We start from the raw sequence: 18,085 nt of genomic DNA on the forward strand, positions 1-18,085 counted from the left end.
TACACGACTATAATTCCTAATACAACCCTGAACAACCAGAATCATATTTTCTCGAAAACATGAAAATTTAAAAAGCAAACAAACAAACCAAAAAGCTTTGAAGTTGACCAACGGCAAGGATTTCTTAAAGTCCTTTGTGAAAATTTGCTGTGGGATTATTAACATTCCAAATATGGCTAGAAAGGAGGGCAAAGTCTTTCTAATGTTTCAACAACTCCTATCCCTTGACAGTTTACTTGGTGTCCCTAGGCTAGCTTTCTATTTACTAAATCTTCAAAAAAAAAAAAAAAAAAAAAAGGGTTAGAGTTTGTGCCCTCAAAGGAGTTAGGCCACCAGTGTGTTGGGCCATGACAGGTAGGGGTGAGGCTCCAAGAGACAGGAGAAATTGTAGAGCAGTGGGGGGCATAGAAAAGCACTGCTGTCCAAGAAAGATAAAAATTGGGGTTAATTGGGCCTCCTCAGTGATTGGATCACCAGCACAATTGCCTTGCTTGGTTTAAAAATGGGAAGATGTGCAGATCTGCAAGACGGGCTAAGGAGACATAGACTGCTTTTCGTACCCTATGCCTTATACTGTCCCAGTTAAAGAAAATCTTAGATGTTTAGACAAGAGGGTTTCAGAATTGTGTTTTTCTCGTAAGATCAGACTGTTTCCATGTGACTGCGTTAACCCCCTCTGGGCAGGGATCCGGGCTGTCTTGTCCATGGTTTAGTCCCCAAGAGGTAGCACAGTACCTGGCATATCGAGTGGGTAACCAGCATTTCATTATTCATTCGGTCACCCAATGTTTATTAAATGACGAATGAGCCTGATGATTAAGTGGAAGAAAATACAAATTAAAATTGTTGAGAGTTAAGGATCTTTGAATCAATAGAGAGGGCTTAGGGGTGTCTCCGGCCTGGGATTCTTTATGGCTAGAGGAGTGTCTGAGAGGGGACCTAAGTCATTCCATTTGTACCTCATTCGTGGACTCATGGCTTTGGAATGTTGGGTTTATCCACCCTCTCTGATACTGTGAAACAGAAAGAGCCATTCCTTTTCCAGCGTTAAAAATCTCCCAGGGCAATGCTCCTGGGAGGCACTCATCATCCCATTTAATTGCTTCCTCCTTAGTCCTAAGTAGAGAAGATACACTTTTAAAGGCCTGTTGCTCACCACGGCTTCTTTCCTCCTCAGGAACTGCAGATACAATCAGAGGGGTCTGGATGGTGAAAGAAACAGGGCTCCAAATTGCCTTTTACATACAAAAATAAAATGAACAAACCAGCACTATCTACCGTCTGTGCCAGACAGAGCAGATGTGAAATAAATACTTTGGGGGCAGGGGTGTTGCGGGAATGGAAGCTTTCAAAGCTCAGGCACATCTAACGCATCCCCTTCTCTACATGGCCTTCTCCTTGGCCTTCCTGAACCAACAGGTGAGTTTTTGAGGCTCTGATGTGTACCAAGTGGCTAATTTTCCATGAAGATACTTTGCCTACTGTCCTCTCAATAGCTTTAACTTCCCATGTAACAGTTATTGCTTCTTAGAAATGGACATGCAGGTCCATGAATAAGCCATTTTCTCCTTTTATCCCTAATCAAACTCAATAACAACACAAAAGTTACAACTCAGGTGAAAAGAAAACTCACTTACGTCTTCAACGACCAATCAACGTTGCCCAATGGGAGAACGGTATGTGCTATACTCTACTATGTACAGATACGCTTGGTTTTGTTGTATTTGTTTTTCATCCATGCACTGTGTAACGGGTATCACAACAACATTCCCAAACAGGCCCATGAAGGAGGAGCAGATGTTCGGTCATGGCTGGAACAGGAGTGTGCCGGCCATGGATGCTTTTGCAAACAAAACTGACGGACGATCCCAGGCAAGAGCAACGTGGGACTGGGACGCACACTGATGCAAGTGGGAAAGGAGGATGTGCTGTTGGAAGGGGGTTATTCTTCCTGTTTGGATGAGGGGAGGTGAGCAGGAGGGTTGGGATGGGGGGGGCCTGGGGGGGTTAGCAGGGCTGGGACACCAGAATATAAGGGCCTTCCTAATCACAGTCCAGTGCAAAAGAGATAAGAAAGGATTTTGCATGTTCCTGGGAATCTAGGCGCGATGTTCCTGTACCTGGTGAACAAGAGTGCCAGGCCCATCTTTCACTATCAGACTCCATCTAGGACCATGACTTTTCTGGGCTCCATTCCAGCTGCCATGTTTCTTCCTGGAGGCAGCTTCACCTCTGCTCCCATCCCAGAGATGCGCATGCAATTTAGTTATATGGTGAAGACATGCTTCTTTCTTCTTCCATGCCCATTTCCTCTCTTAATCCAAAATAATTTTTTAAATGTTTGGGGGAAGGGAGAGTTATCGTAATGATTTCCATTTTTACCCGAAACCCATTTGCATTTAGATTGGTCATCACCTCCCACAAGAGAAGCAAAAACCCTGATCCTCCCCCCAAAACCAAAACAACAGCCTAACATCAACTACCTCCCCAACCCCACCCCCCAAACAAGCAAAAACAAACAGAAAACAAATCAAAGACTTTACGATTTATGAACCCGGGGAGAACACAGCCCTCAGAGGCTGAGCTGCAAAGATGGCCCTGCCTCCACGCCTGGGTCAACGTGACGACGCCCCTGGGAACAGGAGGTGATGCCTTCTCACTCCGGCCCTAGTACAGAGTCTGCTCGTGAAGCTGGATTCCATCAGCAGGTAAGTGGACATGACAAATGTCAGTTTCTTCTGTTCGTTATACATAATTTTTTATGTATATATATGTATATATATATATATAAATTTACTACATCTGATTGTTCCTTTAGAAGCCTTTTATGTGGCAGTAGGCCTCCAGGGAGGAGAAGAAAATGTACAAGAGCCACAGGAGCACAAAGAGGCAGGATGTGAGGAGCTTGGCAGTCCGGGGCCCACCCAGCTCACCTCCGATTTCTGGCCTCCGCCGATACAGCAGCACCCCGACATTGATGAAAGCAAAAATGGTGAAGAGAGTGACGGAGAAAGCCAGCGTGCCAGGGGACACTTTGAACTGTTCCCCGTTGGCTGCGTGGTAGATGGCAGCGATGGACCAGGCCACGCCAATTCCCAGGAAGACGTTCACTGCGTTGCTGCCCGTGACGTTACCTATGGACGCATCTGCGTACTGGTCCTGGGTGGCGGCCACTTTGCTTGCAAATGTGTCTGTGGAGGAAGAGGAAAAAGGCCATGACACTTAGCCACTTAAAGAGGTCTGTGGCGTGCCGGCAGCTTCAGCTGCGTACTCTGGAATCAAACCGTCGATGGAGACCCCGTGACCAGGACCGAGCTTTGATGTTCCCTCGAGTCCCAGTCGTGTGGTCAGAACGACAGGATCCAGGTATCAGGACTTGTTGACTTATAGGTGACCTTGGTCAAGTTCTTTACCCACAGATACCACGGTTCTTCGTAACACTGAGTTTGCAGGGAGGCATGTTTCAGAGCGTTATCACGGCCTATCTACATCAGAATCAGATGGGGTCCTTCTTAAGGATGAATATTACCAGGCTGCGTCCGGCCATGCTAGATCATAAGTGCCGGGACTCGGGAACATGTTTTTACAACATGCCAAAAGATTCTAGGTCAATGAAGTGTGAGAACGGCTGCTGCAGGGTATTACCGAAGGCTGCTGTATCATCAGCTCTAGTTTATAGACGAGAAGGTTCAGGGCTCAGGAAATATTTCCAAAGATTCAAGAGCAAGTCAGTGGTGGAAGTGAAACTAACTGAGCCATGATAACAACTGACATTTGCCTAGAGCCTTACAAACAGGAAAGCAGATTCACCTATGTTATTGTGTTGATGGTGACAACAGTTCTATGAGGAGAGGAAACTTTATAGGTGAGGATACGGGGCCCTGAGAGGTGCAGCATCACCCAGCAAGGAAGAAGCCATGTGAAGGCTTGAGCTCACGCCTCCTGCCTTCATGCAAATGCTGTTCATCGTTCCATCTCACCCTTCCCCGGCCTGGCACGTTAATGGCCATCCTCAAAGCTCTTTGTTCGCCAGTAATCCTGTATGCATCTTTTCTCTGAAGCTGGGAAAATCATACATTTCCTTTCTCTACAGGGAGTAGGACAAGACTGACTTACACTTGGTGAGTAGAGCACCGGGGCTTAGTGCAAACCTGAGTCAGAGGGTGTGGAATTCTGCCTGCACAGCGGAATGTGCGAGCCCAGGCAGATGACTTAATTTTTCCGAGACTCAATTTCCTAATCTCTGAAATGAGGATAGTCATGCCCACTTCAGGGTGCTTTTGTTAAATTGAGCTATTATATGGAAAATGGTAACGTTTCTTTGTACAAAGCAAGAGTAGCTCCTTTTGGTGCTTTGGGAAGACAATGTGAATGGAGCTGCCTAGATCCGTCTATTACAAGTTGACGCTGGATCTGAAATAGCTCCCTTTATTAAGAATGTGAACAGGCCTTGTAAGATATTCAACTTCCTTTCTCTGTGCTCACCTAGTTACTGGTATCAAAGTCCTTTCAGTTACCTCTGCAAAATACGTTGCACAGTCGGTTTAGAGTAGATATTAGTAACTGTCAAGTTGCACTCACGTTTGCGAAGCCAGCAATGGCAGGTATGCTGTTACCACAAGGCACTCTCTGAGCATGCGTGTAGTTGTGTGCTATCTGGATTACTCTCTCCCCTCTGTCGCTATTCGTTGCCACTTCCAATGAGGATGCTACGTAAAGCACGTACGTTTCTATCAGCCTGTAGATTCTCACGCGTTTACCATGGGTGCTGAGAAGCTACTGGATCTGTGGTGTCACATTCTTTCTGAAAGGGAACTGGTTAACCTTGAGGGCCCATCTCACTGATCCTGACCTGTCTGTGACGGAAAGCAGATTTTAGTTACTGTTTTATAAAGAGGCGGACTGCTTACTCTGTGCTACACATGTTACACGGATATTTTCATTCAATCCTCTTATCAACCTTATAGAGTAGATGTTACTATTTCCGCTTTTACAATGTGGGAAACAGCGATGTTGTGACAGTATGCCTCTTGGACAGGGTGTCCGTCAACAAAGCAAGGATTCTGAGACCAAATCTGTTTGATTTCAGAGCCCATTCTCACCCGAGACTTCACTGCCCCTCCTAGGAAGGCTAAAGGTTTCCTTCCCTCTGTCCATTTCAGGTTGCCCTGTTCCTTCCACTCAGAAACCTTGAAACAGCTCCTTCCTGTATCCGTGAGAGCAAAGACTGAAGCAGGTATAGGCAGCTTGCTAACCCGTCCTGCTGGACGGGTGCTGCCTTTTTGCATTCGTGATCACGCACCGCAGCCCTGTCAAGACCATCACAACAGAGGCCGGTGAGCGAAAGCCCAGTGAGACAATCGTCACGGTCTCTTGCTGTTCATTATTAGGAGTTGTTAGGACCTGACACAGCGGCAGCCTCAAAAACAATGAAGTCATTTCGCTCTGACTTTTCGAGGACAGACAGCTCAGCAAGGAAAGTAGAGGAACAGAGTCTAAAGCAGGAGAAAGCCACTTACAGCTCAGCTGCTGCTCAGGATCACCTGAGATGTTATTCTGCGCGGGCGTGGCTGCTGGCGGAGGCTAGTGCCTTCCCCCCAGTGCTGCAGGGGCGGGGACCTGGCATGTTCCACAGCTTACGCATGCACACCTCCCCCGGCACGCAGTACGTGGCACACTAGACTTCCTGGGTGCCCCACCTCCACTCGGAAACCCTGGACTTTCTGGATGGCATCTCTGCTGCCGCCCCAGAAGGGAGTGAGGCACAAATTCAAAGATGTACTGGGCCCTCCTGGGTCTGCAGGGACTTCTTCTCCCTTAAGCCATTTCTCAATAGCCTACTAATGTGAATAGCGCATGAGAATTCTTGTAATAATAGGTTCCTGTTTACAAATGCCTTTCTTTGGATTCTCTGAAAATTAGTTGCCAAAGCGATTAGCTCCTCACATAAATGAAACACGTTTGGGCCTCTGAATCAGGGAGGTTTTTTTTTTTTTTTTACCTGGGTTACACGTCAGACCTTTGCTTTTCAATTCAAAAGCTGGGTAAAAAAAATTGTAGGAACACAAGTAAATCCAAACCATCAGCCTTCACTGCAACAGAGACAACTCTGACTTCCAAATGAAGTGTGACGGAATCTCCCCAAACTACCTTCTCTCACCGCTGCTTAGTGCACAGAGCAGCAGACCACAGACTGCAGGCGAGGCCCTGCCAGGCCTGACCCTGAATGCCAAGCCCGCAACCTGCCATGGCTGAACAAGGCAAAAGCCACTCAAATGCCATTCCCCAGAGTGAAGTCCCAACAAGGACTATTGACATGGCGTGAGCATATTCAGAACTTGGCCCGTTAAATACAAACATGTACGAATCAGATGGCCACTGTGATTGATTGGTACAAACTAAGTTATGTTGATAATCATTTACATATGTGTGTATAGCTGTACCTACATATATACTTCAGGTTACTATTCTAATAGTAATTTTTGCTTCTAACTCCCACCTTGAATTCTAATGAATTTTATTTTTATATTTTTCCTTCCTTATAAACATCTTTATTCTCAAACTTCAGTTCTGTTCATTGCGCAGCCATATTATAATTTGTTTGCAATGTCTTTTATTATGTAATAAGATTCACAATAGGAATAATCTTGGCAAATATCGATGTGGTGGACACATGGATTAGTCACTATTCTGAGCCCTTTGCTCAGCCCCTGTAAACTTCTTGACGGAAATGCAAGCGCTAAAATTATACTCTTTTTTTTTTTTAGCCACATGGTAAGGCATGCAGGACCTTAGTTCCCTGGCCAGGGATCAAACCCACGCCCCCTGAATTCTGATACATTTTAAATTAGTCGTAGAGTTTTAGACTTTTGGTCCTGCCCCCTTGGTACCCACCAACAGGGAAGATTTGTTTGGGAGGCAGTGTGGCTGGAATTAAGCCCTATGTTACAGAGTCAGGACATAATTGTTCTCTGCATCTAACCTTGGCGGCTAAGTCATCTAGTCAATATGCAGGAATATTGATTAGATATCAACACACTCCCCTTTCCTCCAGAAATGATTTTCTAACTGAACTTAAACTTTATCGCTACATACAGACTAAGCCTCAAACAAACATCTCTTCTGTAAAAAGGATAGTTCTTACAGCCCTGCAGGTCACAGGAAGGGTTTACGTATTACCCAGAGTACCATCCCACGTGGTTTATCTTCGTCTTGACTCTGCATGTGCTGGGGGCCAGCTGTGCAACTCTCAAGTGCTTCGCGCTCAGGAGCAGATTTTGACTGGAGCCCAGCCTGCTACGGAGGCATGGTTGCCGCCTCCCATCACCTGTGAATTACTGATGACGCAGGGGACAGACCAGGTGGTTCAGAGCTTCCTGCTGCGTTGGTGGGAGAAGTCTCATCAAGGGGACCCTCTGGGCTCTTCTGTCAGTGTGTTCTTGGGCAAGACACTCACTCTCTGCGGGCGGGGGGGGGGGGGTGGTTCTGGTTTCCTAAGTCTACTGTTTGGGTGGTACACAGAATACATCAAGAGACTAAATTCATATATATGATTTTGGTGGGATTTTTTTCTTTTTCGCAGGCGTTTGTACATGACCACCCACCTTGCTTCAAATTGACTAATCGATGACGATATCTCGTTTTAAAGAATAAATGACCTAGATGAAATAGTCAAAGTGATCTCTAGACCTGAAGATCTTGCCAGTGATGAAACTGTGGCAACATTTATGGAGTTGAACCACACAGCACAGGGTCATTTGACCTCTTAAAAATAGGTAAGAAATGTTGGCAAGGTTACTTACTTCAAATCACATGACCATTTATATGAGTGTAGCCATGCAATAACTGGTGGCAGTGATGACTTTCAGATACTGTGTATCATGTCAATCAAGTGTGCATAACACTGGCACTGGAAATACTGGGACAGCCTAGTTAAAAAAACAATGAAAATTTGGGGCTCCACCCTTCACCCACTTAATCAGACTCTGAGAAAAAGATACAGGAATACACATTTTAATAAGTGCCTGAGATGCCTAGCTTTTCCACCAAGATTCAAGAACCACAGCTCTCAGGCATGGAAATGGAAGCTACTGCTCCCAGTGCCCACAGTCTGGGGGGGCCTTGCTGGCAGGAAGAGATGTTTGAGTTTCAGGGAAGCAGCTAATTGAGAAGTAAGGAGCAGCTGATTCCTCTTAGAGACAGTGATGCCCTCTGATAGAGTGGTCATTTGCTCATAAAACAGCTTGGTGGAGGGGCTGGGACTGCTTGACCATGAAGTCCCCCACTCTCAAGTTGTGCTATACTCTTAATTTTTTTTGGGAAAAAAAACCCATTCCAGCATGGCAACTATAAAAGGCCAAGGAAAGAGTGAAATTTACTTAAATTAGTTGGATTCTGGCTCTTTCACTGGCCAGGTAAGAAGCTTACCTACTTTAATATGGTTTTGAGGGAAATGAGTTAACATGAACAGCGCTCAGAATAGGGCCTGGCAATTATGAGTGCTCAATATTAGTAATTTTTTTTTTTTTTTTTTTTTTTTTTTTTGCGGTACGCAGGCCTCCCACTGTCGTGGCCTCTCCTGTTGCGGAGCACAGGCTCCGGACGCGCAGGCCCAGCGGCCATGGCTCACGGGCCCAGCTGCTCCGCGGCATGTGGGATCCTCCCAGACCAGGGCACGAACCTGCGTCCCCTGCATCGGCAGGCAGACTCTCAACCACTGCGCCACCAGGGAAACCGTAGTAATTAGTTTTATAATACAACAGAGCCAGATCCCAAGAGAATCCATAAGTGGTCTGGAATTGTGAGTTACTGTAACGATTCTAAACTTCTGGGGAGTTATAACACCCTTTAAAGACATATTAACTTTATAGTCCTAGGTATTTAACAATGAGGTAGAACAGGGCTTCCCTGGTGCCATGAGCCATGGCCACTGGGCCTGCGCGTCCAGAGCCTGTCCTCCGCAACAGGAGAGGCCACAACAGTGAGAGGCCCGCGTACCGCAAAAAAAATAATATAAAAATGTGGTAGAACATACAATTATTCTTAAAATCAAAGAGATTTTTATTTTGAAAATTCCATATAACCTAAGTCATAAAAAGACATTAGAGATCTGGTTTATGGCCCTAATTTTACGAGTGACTGAAAGGCAGACCTCTTTGCTTAAACAACGTATATATTCCTCTCTATTCTTTCCTCTCTTTCTATGCACTTTTTGTTTCCCTCTTTGAGAATTCAAATGGAAATTTTATTTATGTACTAATTCCTCTGTCACTAAGAACCTTAAACAAGTTTTTGCTTTCGGCTGTGGTATTTATTTACCCCAGTAAATATGAAACCCACACTTTCTTACTTACATACACATACTCACTTCACTGGCTCAAACAAAAAGAAACCTTGTTTGGCATCCAAGTGAAGTTTAAGAGATCAGGGAATTACTGATGTTTGACTGAATAATGACCAGTTAGGAGAGGAGCTGTAAAAACTGAAAAAGGGAAAAACACTTAAAATTTCTGCCCATAAAAACTGTCCCTGAAAAAGAAATGGAGACAATGACACCTATTTTTAGAAGAGAAGAAAAGAGGTTAAGTGAAAAGCTCAAGAGGACGCATGTTGGCAGGTCAGAACACCTGTTTCTACTCATTTTTATCACCAGGGTAACTTTTGAAAAATACCAAATTGTGAGGTCCACTATGAGTTTCTGCTTCCTTGGTCTGGAATGCGGTCTGAGCACTGGCATCTTTTAAAGCTCCCCAAGCAGACTGAGGTCCACTAACCCAACTACTCAGAGCCCTTGCTTCACCCTCTGTGTAAGGACAATAGCACCTTCCCTGGATTAGCTGAGATAGAGCTATTCCATGCATTGACATGTAGGTCAACAAAATCAGTATTTTGGAAACAAGAGGGTGGAGACAAGATAGCAGAGTAGAAGGACGTGAGCTCACCTCTAATTACGAAAACACCAAAATGACAACTAACTGCTGAAAAGCCAGCAACAAAAAAGACACTGGAACTTGACAAAAAAGTTATCCTAAATCCAAAGCCAGAGAAGCCACAATGAGCCAGGAGGAGGGGCTCAATTGTGATAAAATCAAATCCCATACCCACTGGGTGGGCAACCCACAAACTGGAAACTAACTGTCACAGAAGTCCTCACAAGAGTGAGAGTTCGGAGCCCCATGTCAGGCTCCCAGCCTGGGGGTCTGGCAACAGGAGATGGAGCCCCCAGAGAATCTGGCTTTGAAGGCCAGCAGGGTTTCATCACAGGAATTCCACAGGACTGGGGCAAACAGAAACTCCACTCTTGGAAGGCACACACACACAAGGTCTTGTGCACACCAGGACCCAGTGAAAAAAGCAGTGGCCTCATAAGGGCCTGGGCCAGACCTACCTGCTGGTGGTGGAGGGTCTCCTGTGGAGGCAGGGGTACCCTGTGGCTCACTGTAGGGACAAAGACACTGGCAGTGGTAGTTCTGGGGAGTACTCATTGGTGTGAGCCCTTGGGGAGGCCACCATTTTCTCACCAAGACCTGGCCCCACCCAACAGGCTGTAGGCTCCAGTGCTGGGACTCCTCAGTCCAGACATCCAACAGGGCAGGAAACACAGCCCCACCCATCAGCACACAGGCTGCTTAAAGTCTTCCTGAGCATATAGCTGCCCACTAAACTCACCCCTTGACACGGCCCTGGCCACCAGAGGGACATACCCAGTTCCACCCACCAGTGGGCAGGAACCAGTCTCTCCCACCAGGAAACTTGCACAAGCCTCTGAGACAACCTCATCCACCAGGGGCCAGACAGCAGGAACAAGAAGAACTACAATCCTGCAGCCTGTGGAACAGAAACTGCAATCACAGAAAGTGAGAAAAAATGAGACAGGAGAGGAAACGTCCCAGGTGAAGAAACAAGATAAAACCCCAGAAGAACAACTACATGAAGGCGCAATAGGTGATCTACCCAAAAAAAGAATTCAGGTCTTCCCTGGTGGCACAGCAGTTGAGAGTCCGCCTGCCGATGCAGGGGACATGGGTTTGTGCCCCAGTCCGGGAAGATCCCACATGCCGCAGAGTGGCTGGGCCCGTGAGCCATGGCCACTAAGCCCGTGAATCCGGAGCCTGTGCTCCGCAACGGGAGAGGCCACAACAGTGAGAGGCCCGCGTACCACAAAAAATAATAATAATAATAATTTAGAGTAATGATAGTGATCCAAGATCTTGGAAAAAGAATGGAGGGATGGAGCAAGAAGATACAAGAAATGCTTAACAAAGTCCTAGAAGAACTAACAGAGAGGAACAATACAATAACTGCAATGAAAAATACACTAGAAGGAATCAAGAGCAGAATAAGTGAGGCAGAACAACAGATAAGTGACCTGGAAGACAGAATGGTGAAAATCACTGCCATGGAACAGAATAAAGAATGAAAAGAAAGGAGGACAGTCTAGGGGACAACATTGCACACACCAACATTCACATTAAAGGGGTCCCAGAAGGAGAAGAGAGAGAGAAACAACCTGAGAAAATACTTGAAGAGATAACAGCTGAAAACTTCCCTAACCTGGGAAAGGAACAAATCACCCAAGTCCAGGAAGCACAGAGAGAGAGTCCCATACAGGATATACCCAAGGAGGGACACACCGGGACACAGAGTACTCAAATTGACAAAAATTAAAGATAAAGAAAAAATATTAACGGCAACAAGGGGAAAGCAACAAATAACATACAAGGGAACTCCCATAAGGTTATCAACTGATTTCTCAGCAGAAACTCTGTAGGCCAGAAGGGAGTGGCACAATATATTTAAAATGATGAAAGGGAAGAACCTGTAACCAAGAAAACTATCCAACACCACTCTCATTCAGATTCAACGGAGAAATCAAAAGCTTTACAGACAAGCAAAAGCTAAGAGAATTCAGCACCACCAAACCAGCTCTACAACAAATGCTAAAGGAATTTCTCTAGGTGGAAAAGAAAAGGTCACAACTAGAAACAATTGTGAATGGAAAAGCTCACCTGTAAAGGCAAACATATAGTAAAAGTAGGAAATTGCCCATACACAAATATGATATCAAAACCAGCAATCATGAGAAGAGGAGAGCAAAACTGCAGGATATTGGAAATGCACTGGAAATTAAAACAATCTTGTTTATATACAGATTGCTATATCAAAACCTCATGGTAACCAAACCAAAAATCTACAGTAGATATACACACAAAAAAGAAAAAGGAGTCCAAACACAACACTAAGTCATCAAATCACAAGAGAACAAAAAAGGAGGGAATAAAAAAGGCCTACAAAAATGAACCAAAAACAATTAAGAAAATGGCAGTAAGAGCATACATATTGATAATTACCTAAAATGGATGAAATGCTCCAACCCGAAGACATAGACTGGCTGAATGGATACAAAAACAAGACCTGTATACAGGCTGTCTACAAGAGACCCACTTCAGATCTAGAGACACATACAGACTGAAAACAAGGGGATGGAAAAAGCTATTCCATGCAAATGGAAACCAAAAGAAAGCTGGAGTAGCAATACTCATATCAGACAAAATAGACTTTAAAATAAAGAATGTTACAAGAGACAAGGAAGGACACCCCATAATGATCAAGTGATCAATCCAAGAAGAAGATATAACAATTGTAAATATACACGCACCCAATATAGGAGCACCTCAGTACATAAGGCAAATGCTAACAGCCGTAAAAGGGGAAATCGACAGTAATAGTAGGGGACTTTAACACCCCACTTTCACCAACAGACAGATCATCCAAAATGAAAATAAATAAGGAAACACAGGACTTAAACAACACATTAGACCAGATGAATTTAATATTTATACAGCATTCCATCCAAAGGCAACAGAACACACATTCTTCTCAAGTGCACATGGAACATTCTCCGGGCCTGATCACATGCTGGGCCAAAAAGCAAGCTTCAGTAAATTTAAGAAAATTGAAATCATATCAAGCATCTTTTCTGACCACAACACTTTGAGGTTAGGAATCAACTACAAGAAAAAAAAAACTGTAAAAAACACAAACACATGGAGACTAAACAATATGCTACTAAATAACCAATGGATCACTAAAAAAAAACAAATCAAAGAGGAAATAAAAAAATACCTAGAGACAAATGAAAAGGGAAGCACAACAATCTCAAGCCTAAGGGACGCAGCAAAAGCAGTTCTAAGAGGGAAGTTTATAGCAATACAATCTTACCTCAGGAAACAAGAAAAACCTCAAACAACCTAACCTTCTAACTAAAGAAATTAGAGAAAGAAGAACAAACAAAACCCAAAGTTTTGTTTGTGGAAGGAAAGAAAGTTAGTAGAAGGAAAGAAATCATAAAGATCAGAAATAAATGAAATATAGATGAAGGAAACAATAGAAAAGATAAATGAAACTAAAAGCTGGTTCTTTGAGATTAACAAAATTGATAAACCTTTAGCCAGACCCATCAAAAAAAAAAGAGGGAGAGGGCTCAAATCAATAAAATTAGATATGAAAAAGAAGAAGTTACAACGGAAGCCACAGAAATACAAAGGATCATAAGAGACTACTATAAGCAAACTATATGCCAATAAAATGGACAACCTAGAAGAAATGGACAAATTCTTAGAAGGGTACAGTCTCCCAAGACTGAACCTGGAAGAAACAGAAAATATGAACAGATCAATCACATGTACTGAAATTGAAGCTGTGATTTAAAAACTCCCAACAAACAAAAGTCCAGGACCAGATGGCTTCACAGGCAAATTTTATCAAACATTTAGAGAAGAGTTAACACATATCCTTCTGAAACTCTTCCAAAATATAGCAGAGGGAGGAACACTCCCAAACTCATTCTATAATACCACCATCACCCTGATACCAAAACCAGACAAAAATGTCACACAAAAAGAAAGCCACAGGATCAATAACACTGAGGAACATAGACGCAAAAATCCTAAACAAAATACTAGCAAACTGAATCCAAAAATACATTAAAAGGATCATATACCATGATCATGTGGGATTTATCCTGGGGATGCAAGGATTTTTCAATATCCACAAATTAATCAGTGTGATACACCACATCAAGAAGAATAAAAACCATATGGTCATCTCAATAGATGCAGAAAAAGCTTTTGACAAAATTCAACACTGATTGATTACAGAAACTCTCCAGAAAGTGGGCATAGAGGGAACCTACCTCAACATAATAAAGGCCATATATGACAAACCTACAGCTAACATCATTCTCAATGGTGAAAAGCTGAGAGCATTTCCTCTAAGATCAGGAACAAGACAAGGATGTCCACTCTCGCCTCTTTTTTCAACTTAGTTTTGGATGTCCTAGCCATGGCAATCAGAGAAGAAAAATGAATCCAAATCGGAAAAGAAGAAGTAAAACTGTCACTGTTGGCAGATGACACAATACTATACATAGAAAATCTTAAAGATGCCACCAGAAAACTACTAGAGCTCATCAATGAATTGGTAAAGTTGCAGGATACAAAATTAATACACAGGATCTGTTGCATTTCTATACACTAACAACAAAACATCAGAAGGGAAAGTTAAACAATCCCATTTACCATCACATCGAAAAGAATAAAATACCTAGGAATTAACCTACCTAAGGATGCAAAAGACCAGTACTCTGAAAACTGTAAGATGCTGATGAAAGAAATCAAAGAGGACACAAACACATGGAAAGATCTAGTGTGTTCTTGGATGGAGGAATCAATATTGTGAAAATGACTGTATTACCCAAGGCAATCTGCAGATTCAATGCAATCCCTATTAAATTACCAATGGCATTTTTCACAGGACTAGAGCAAAAAAATCCTAAAATTTGTATTGAGACACAAAAAAATCCCGAATAAGCAAAGCAATCTTGAGAAAGAAAAACGAAGCTGGAGGAATCAGCCTCCCTGATTTCAGACTATATTACAAATCTACAGTCATCAAAAGAGTACGGTACTAGCACAAAAGCAGAAATATAGATCAATGGAACAGGATAGAAAGCCCAGAGAGAAACCCACACACCTACGGTCAGTTAATCTATGTCAAAGGAGGTAAGACTATACAATGGAGAAAGATAGTCTCATCAATAAATGGTGCTTGGAAAACTAGACAGCTACATGTAACAGAACGAAATTAGAACATTCTTCAACACCATATACAAAAATAGACTCAAAATGGATTAAAGACCTAAATGTAAGACCTGATACTATAAAACTCCTAGAGGAAAACATAGGCAGAACACTCTGACATAAATCACAGCAGTATCTTTTTCGACTGTCTCCTAGGGTAATAGAAATAAAAATAAAAATAAACAAATGGGGCCTAATTACATCAGAAGCTTTTGCACAGCAATGGAAATCATAAACAAAATGAAAAGACAACCCACAGAATGGGAGAAAATATTTGCAAATGATGCAACCGACTAATTAATAAGGGATTAATCTCCAAAATATAAAAACAGCTCATGCAGCTCAATATTAAAAAAAACAAACAACCCAATCAAAAAATGGGCAGAAGACCTAAATAGACATTTCTCCAAGGAAGACATACAGATGGCCAAGAGGCACCTGGAAGGATGCTCAACATCACTAATTATTAGAGAAATGCAAATCAAAACTACAATGAGATATCACCTCATACCAGTCAGAATGGTCATCATCAAAAAGTCTACAAATAATAAATGCTGGAGAGGGTGCAGAGAAAAGGGAACCCTCCTACACTGTTGGTGGGAATGTAAATTGGTACAACTACTATGGAGAACAGTATGGGAGGTTCCTAAAAAAACTAAAAATAGAACTACCCTATGATCCAGCAATCCCACTCATGGGCATATATCCAGAGAAAACCGTAGTTTGAAAGGATACCTGTATCCCGATGTTCATTGCATCATGGTTTACAATAGCCAAGACGTGGAGGCAAACTAAGTGTCCATCAACAGAGGAATGGATAAAGATGTGGTACATATATGCAACGGAATATTACTCAGCCATAAAAGTAATGAAATAATGCCATTTGCAGCAACATGGATGGACCTAGAGATTATCATACTAAGTGAAGTAAGTCAGATGGAGAAAGACAAATATCATATGATATCGCTTCTATTTGGAATCTAAAAAAAATGATACAAACGAACTTATTTGAAAAACAGAAACAGATGGACAGAAAACAAACTTATGGTTACCAAAGGGGAAAGGTGGTGGGGGAGGGATAAATTGGAAGTATGGGATTGACACATACACACTGCTAGATAACCAACAAGGACCTACTGTATAGCACAGGGAACTCTGCTCAATATTGTGTAATAACCTAAATGGGAAAATAATTTGCAAAAGAATAGATACATGTATATGTATAACTGAATCACTTTGCCGTACACCTGAAACTAACACAACATCGTTAATCAACTATACTCCAGTATAAAATAAAAAGTTAAGAAAAATCAACATTTTGTTATCAAATAATTTTTCATTTTGATATGTTAACTTGAATGTTTGCACTTTGCAGGGTTACTGCTGGGACTTAATTTTCCTATGATGTATCTGAAATCCTGGTATATTTCAAGTTCAAAGAAAGATTAATTCCAAATAAAATAGAAAAATAATAGGGGTTTATTTATCAGGGAACATAAGGCAGAGAAGAGAATGAGCGATAACCAGCAGTGCTATTTGACCTGCCTTCCAAACTAATTTGATACATGTTCTCAAGAACAGTAAACACTCCACTCTTAAACATACCCATAACATATAGTCCCATAACGGGATTGTTTTTCAGAACAACGTTCATGAATGTTCAAGAGTGGATCCAAGGTTCCCCTTCCTTGTTCAAGCTCCTAGCTTCGTGGTGTTTGCTAAAATTTTCTAAAGTCCGTGATTCTAATTCTTTGATGTTAGTAAAAACACTTTGAGCTTTCCAAAGAACTCTGATGGTTTATCTGAGATGGGGCTCTTCAATTTCTCAGTCATCTGTTCCCTCCTCTCACTGTTGATTCTGAAAAGAACCTTAAATCAACTAAGCTGGGTGTAGAGGAAAGAAGCTGTGTTCTGACCTGCTGTCTCTTGAGACCTGGATTAACACGGTTCTGGAGTGGATCAGATTATGTATGCGTGGTAGCCTGGGAGTCCTGCTTGTTTACTTCCCCAAATAAAAATGTTGATGCAGATTATAGTGGTGGACATTCCAATGTGCGCCTGATCAAGTAAGGGGTACAAGGCTGACTGACTTTAAAGAAGTCTCCTTGCTCTGGTAAACCAGCAGCTGGATGACGACCATGGTGTCCTACAGTTCCCAGTTGGTCCATGTGAGGTAATGGTTCTGCTTAGCATGGAGATATTGGGCTGGCCAAACAGTTCATTCCGTTAGTGAATACACTGTTCAATAATATTCTTGGTGAAAATGAAAAATGTCTTTTATTTTCACTTAAAACCGAATGAACTGTTTGGCCAACCCAACATTTAGTAAGCTGAGGCCACCGTGAGTGGCCAGTTTGGTCACCTGAGTCTGTGTTACTCTGGATAAGGACTACTGTTACTGAAGAACGCCAGTCCTAATAACTCTGGCCAGCGTAATATATCTAGTTACGGTAGTAAGGAGCCTAAGCTTAAGTAGGAACTGGTTCTGCTCACATTTGCCATGCACTGGCCGTGTGACCCCAGTATAACCTCCCTAAGCCTCTGAAACCTCATCTGTAAAAGAGATGAAATACAAGTCCTCATTTGTATGGCTGTGAAGATAATTAAAAGAAGTGATGCAAAAAGGCTTAGTGTGGTGTCTGGAAATTAGCAGGTGCACAACAAATGCTACCTCTTATTATATTTCAGAAATCTTTGTTCTGGTGATAACAAAGGAAATGATGATATTAAAATCTTTTATTATGGTTTCCTTCAGCCAGGTGATTTAGGGTTAATAGGCCTTATGCAGGATTATGGGAAAATGTGGTTCTGTCTTTGATGTCCAGAAATGATAGAGGAGATAAGGACAGCAATAGTTAACATTTATATGGTTTCCTATGTGAAGCACTATACATACATAGATTCTCATTTAATCCACAAACAGCCCTTTAATGTGGCTACTATTA

The 18,085-nt window shown here is 42.6% G+C and overlaps 1 protein-coding gene across 6 annotated transcripts in view; it reads right to left on the minus strand.

Annotated features, from left to right (window-relative positions):
• Window positions 1-2,814: 2,814 nt before the first annotated feature.
• SLC8A1 (solute carrier family 8 member A1) overlaps window positions 2,815-18,085 on the minus strand; it is a gene marked incomplete at both ends in the record, with an annotated part of 323,580 nt that continues 308,309 nt past the window's right edge. For all 6 annotated transcript variants that reach the window (XM_082851869.1, XM_082851865.1, XM_082851866.1 and 3 more), the window contains one exon: window positions 2,815-3,191. In XM_082851869.1, coding sequence (XP_082707995.1) covers window positions 2,815-3,191 — 377 coding nt within the window. The remainder of the gene's footprint in view (window positions 3,192-18,085) is intronic.

Source organism: Leucopleurus acutus (genome assembly GCF_964270905.1).
Source record: "Leucopleurus acutus genome assembly, chromosome: 12".
Lineage (NCBI taxonomy): Eukaryota > Metazoa > Chordata > Mammalia > Artiodactyla > Delphinidae > Leucopleurus > Leucopleurus acutus.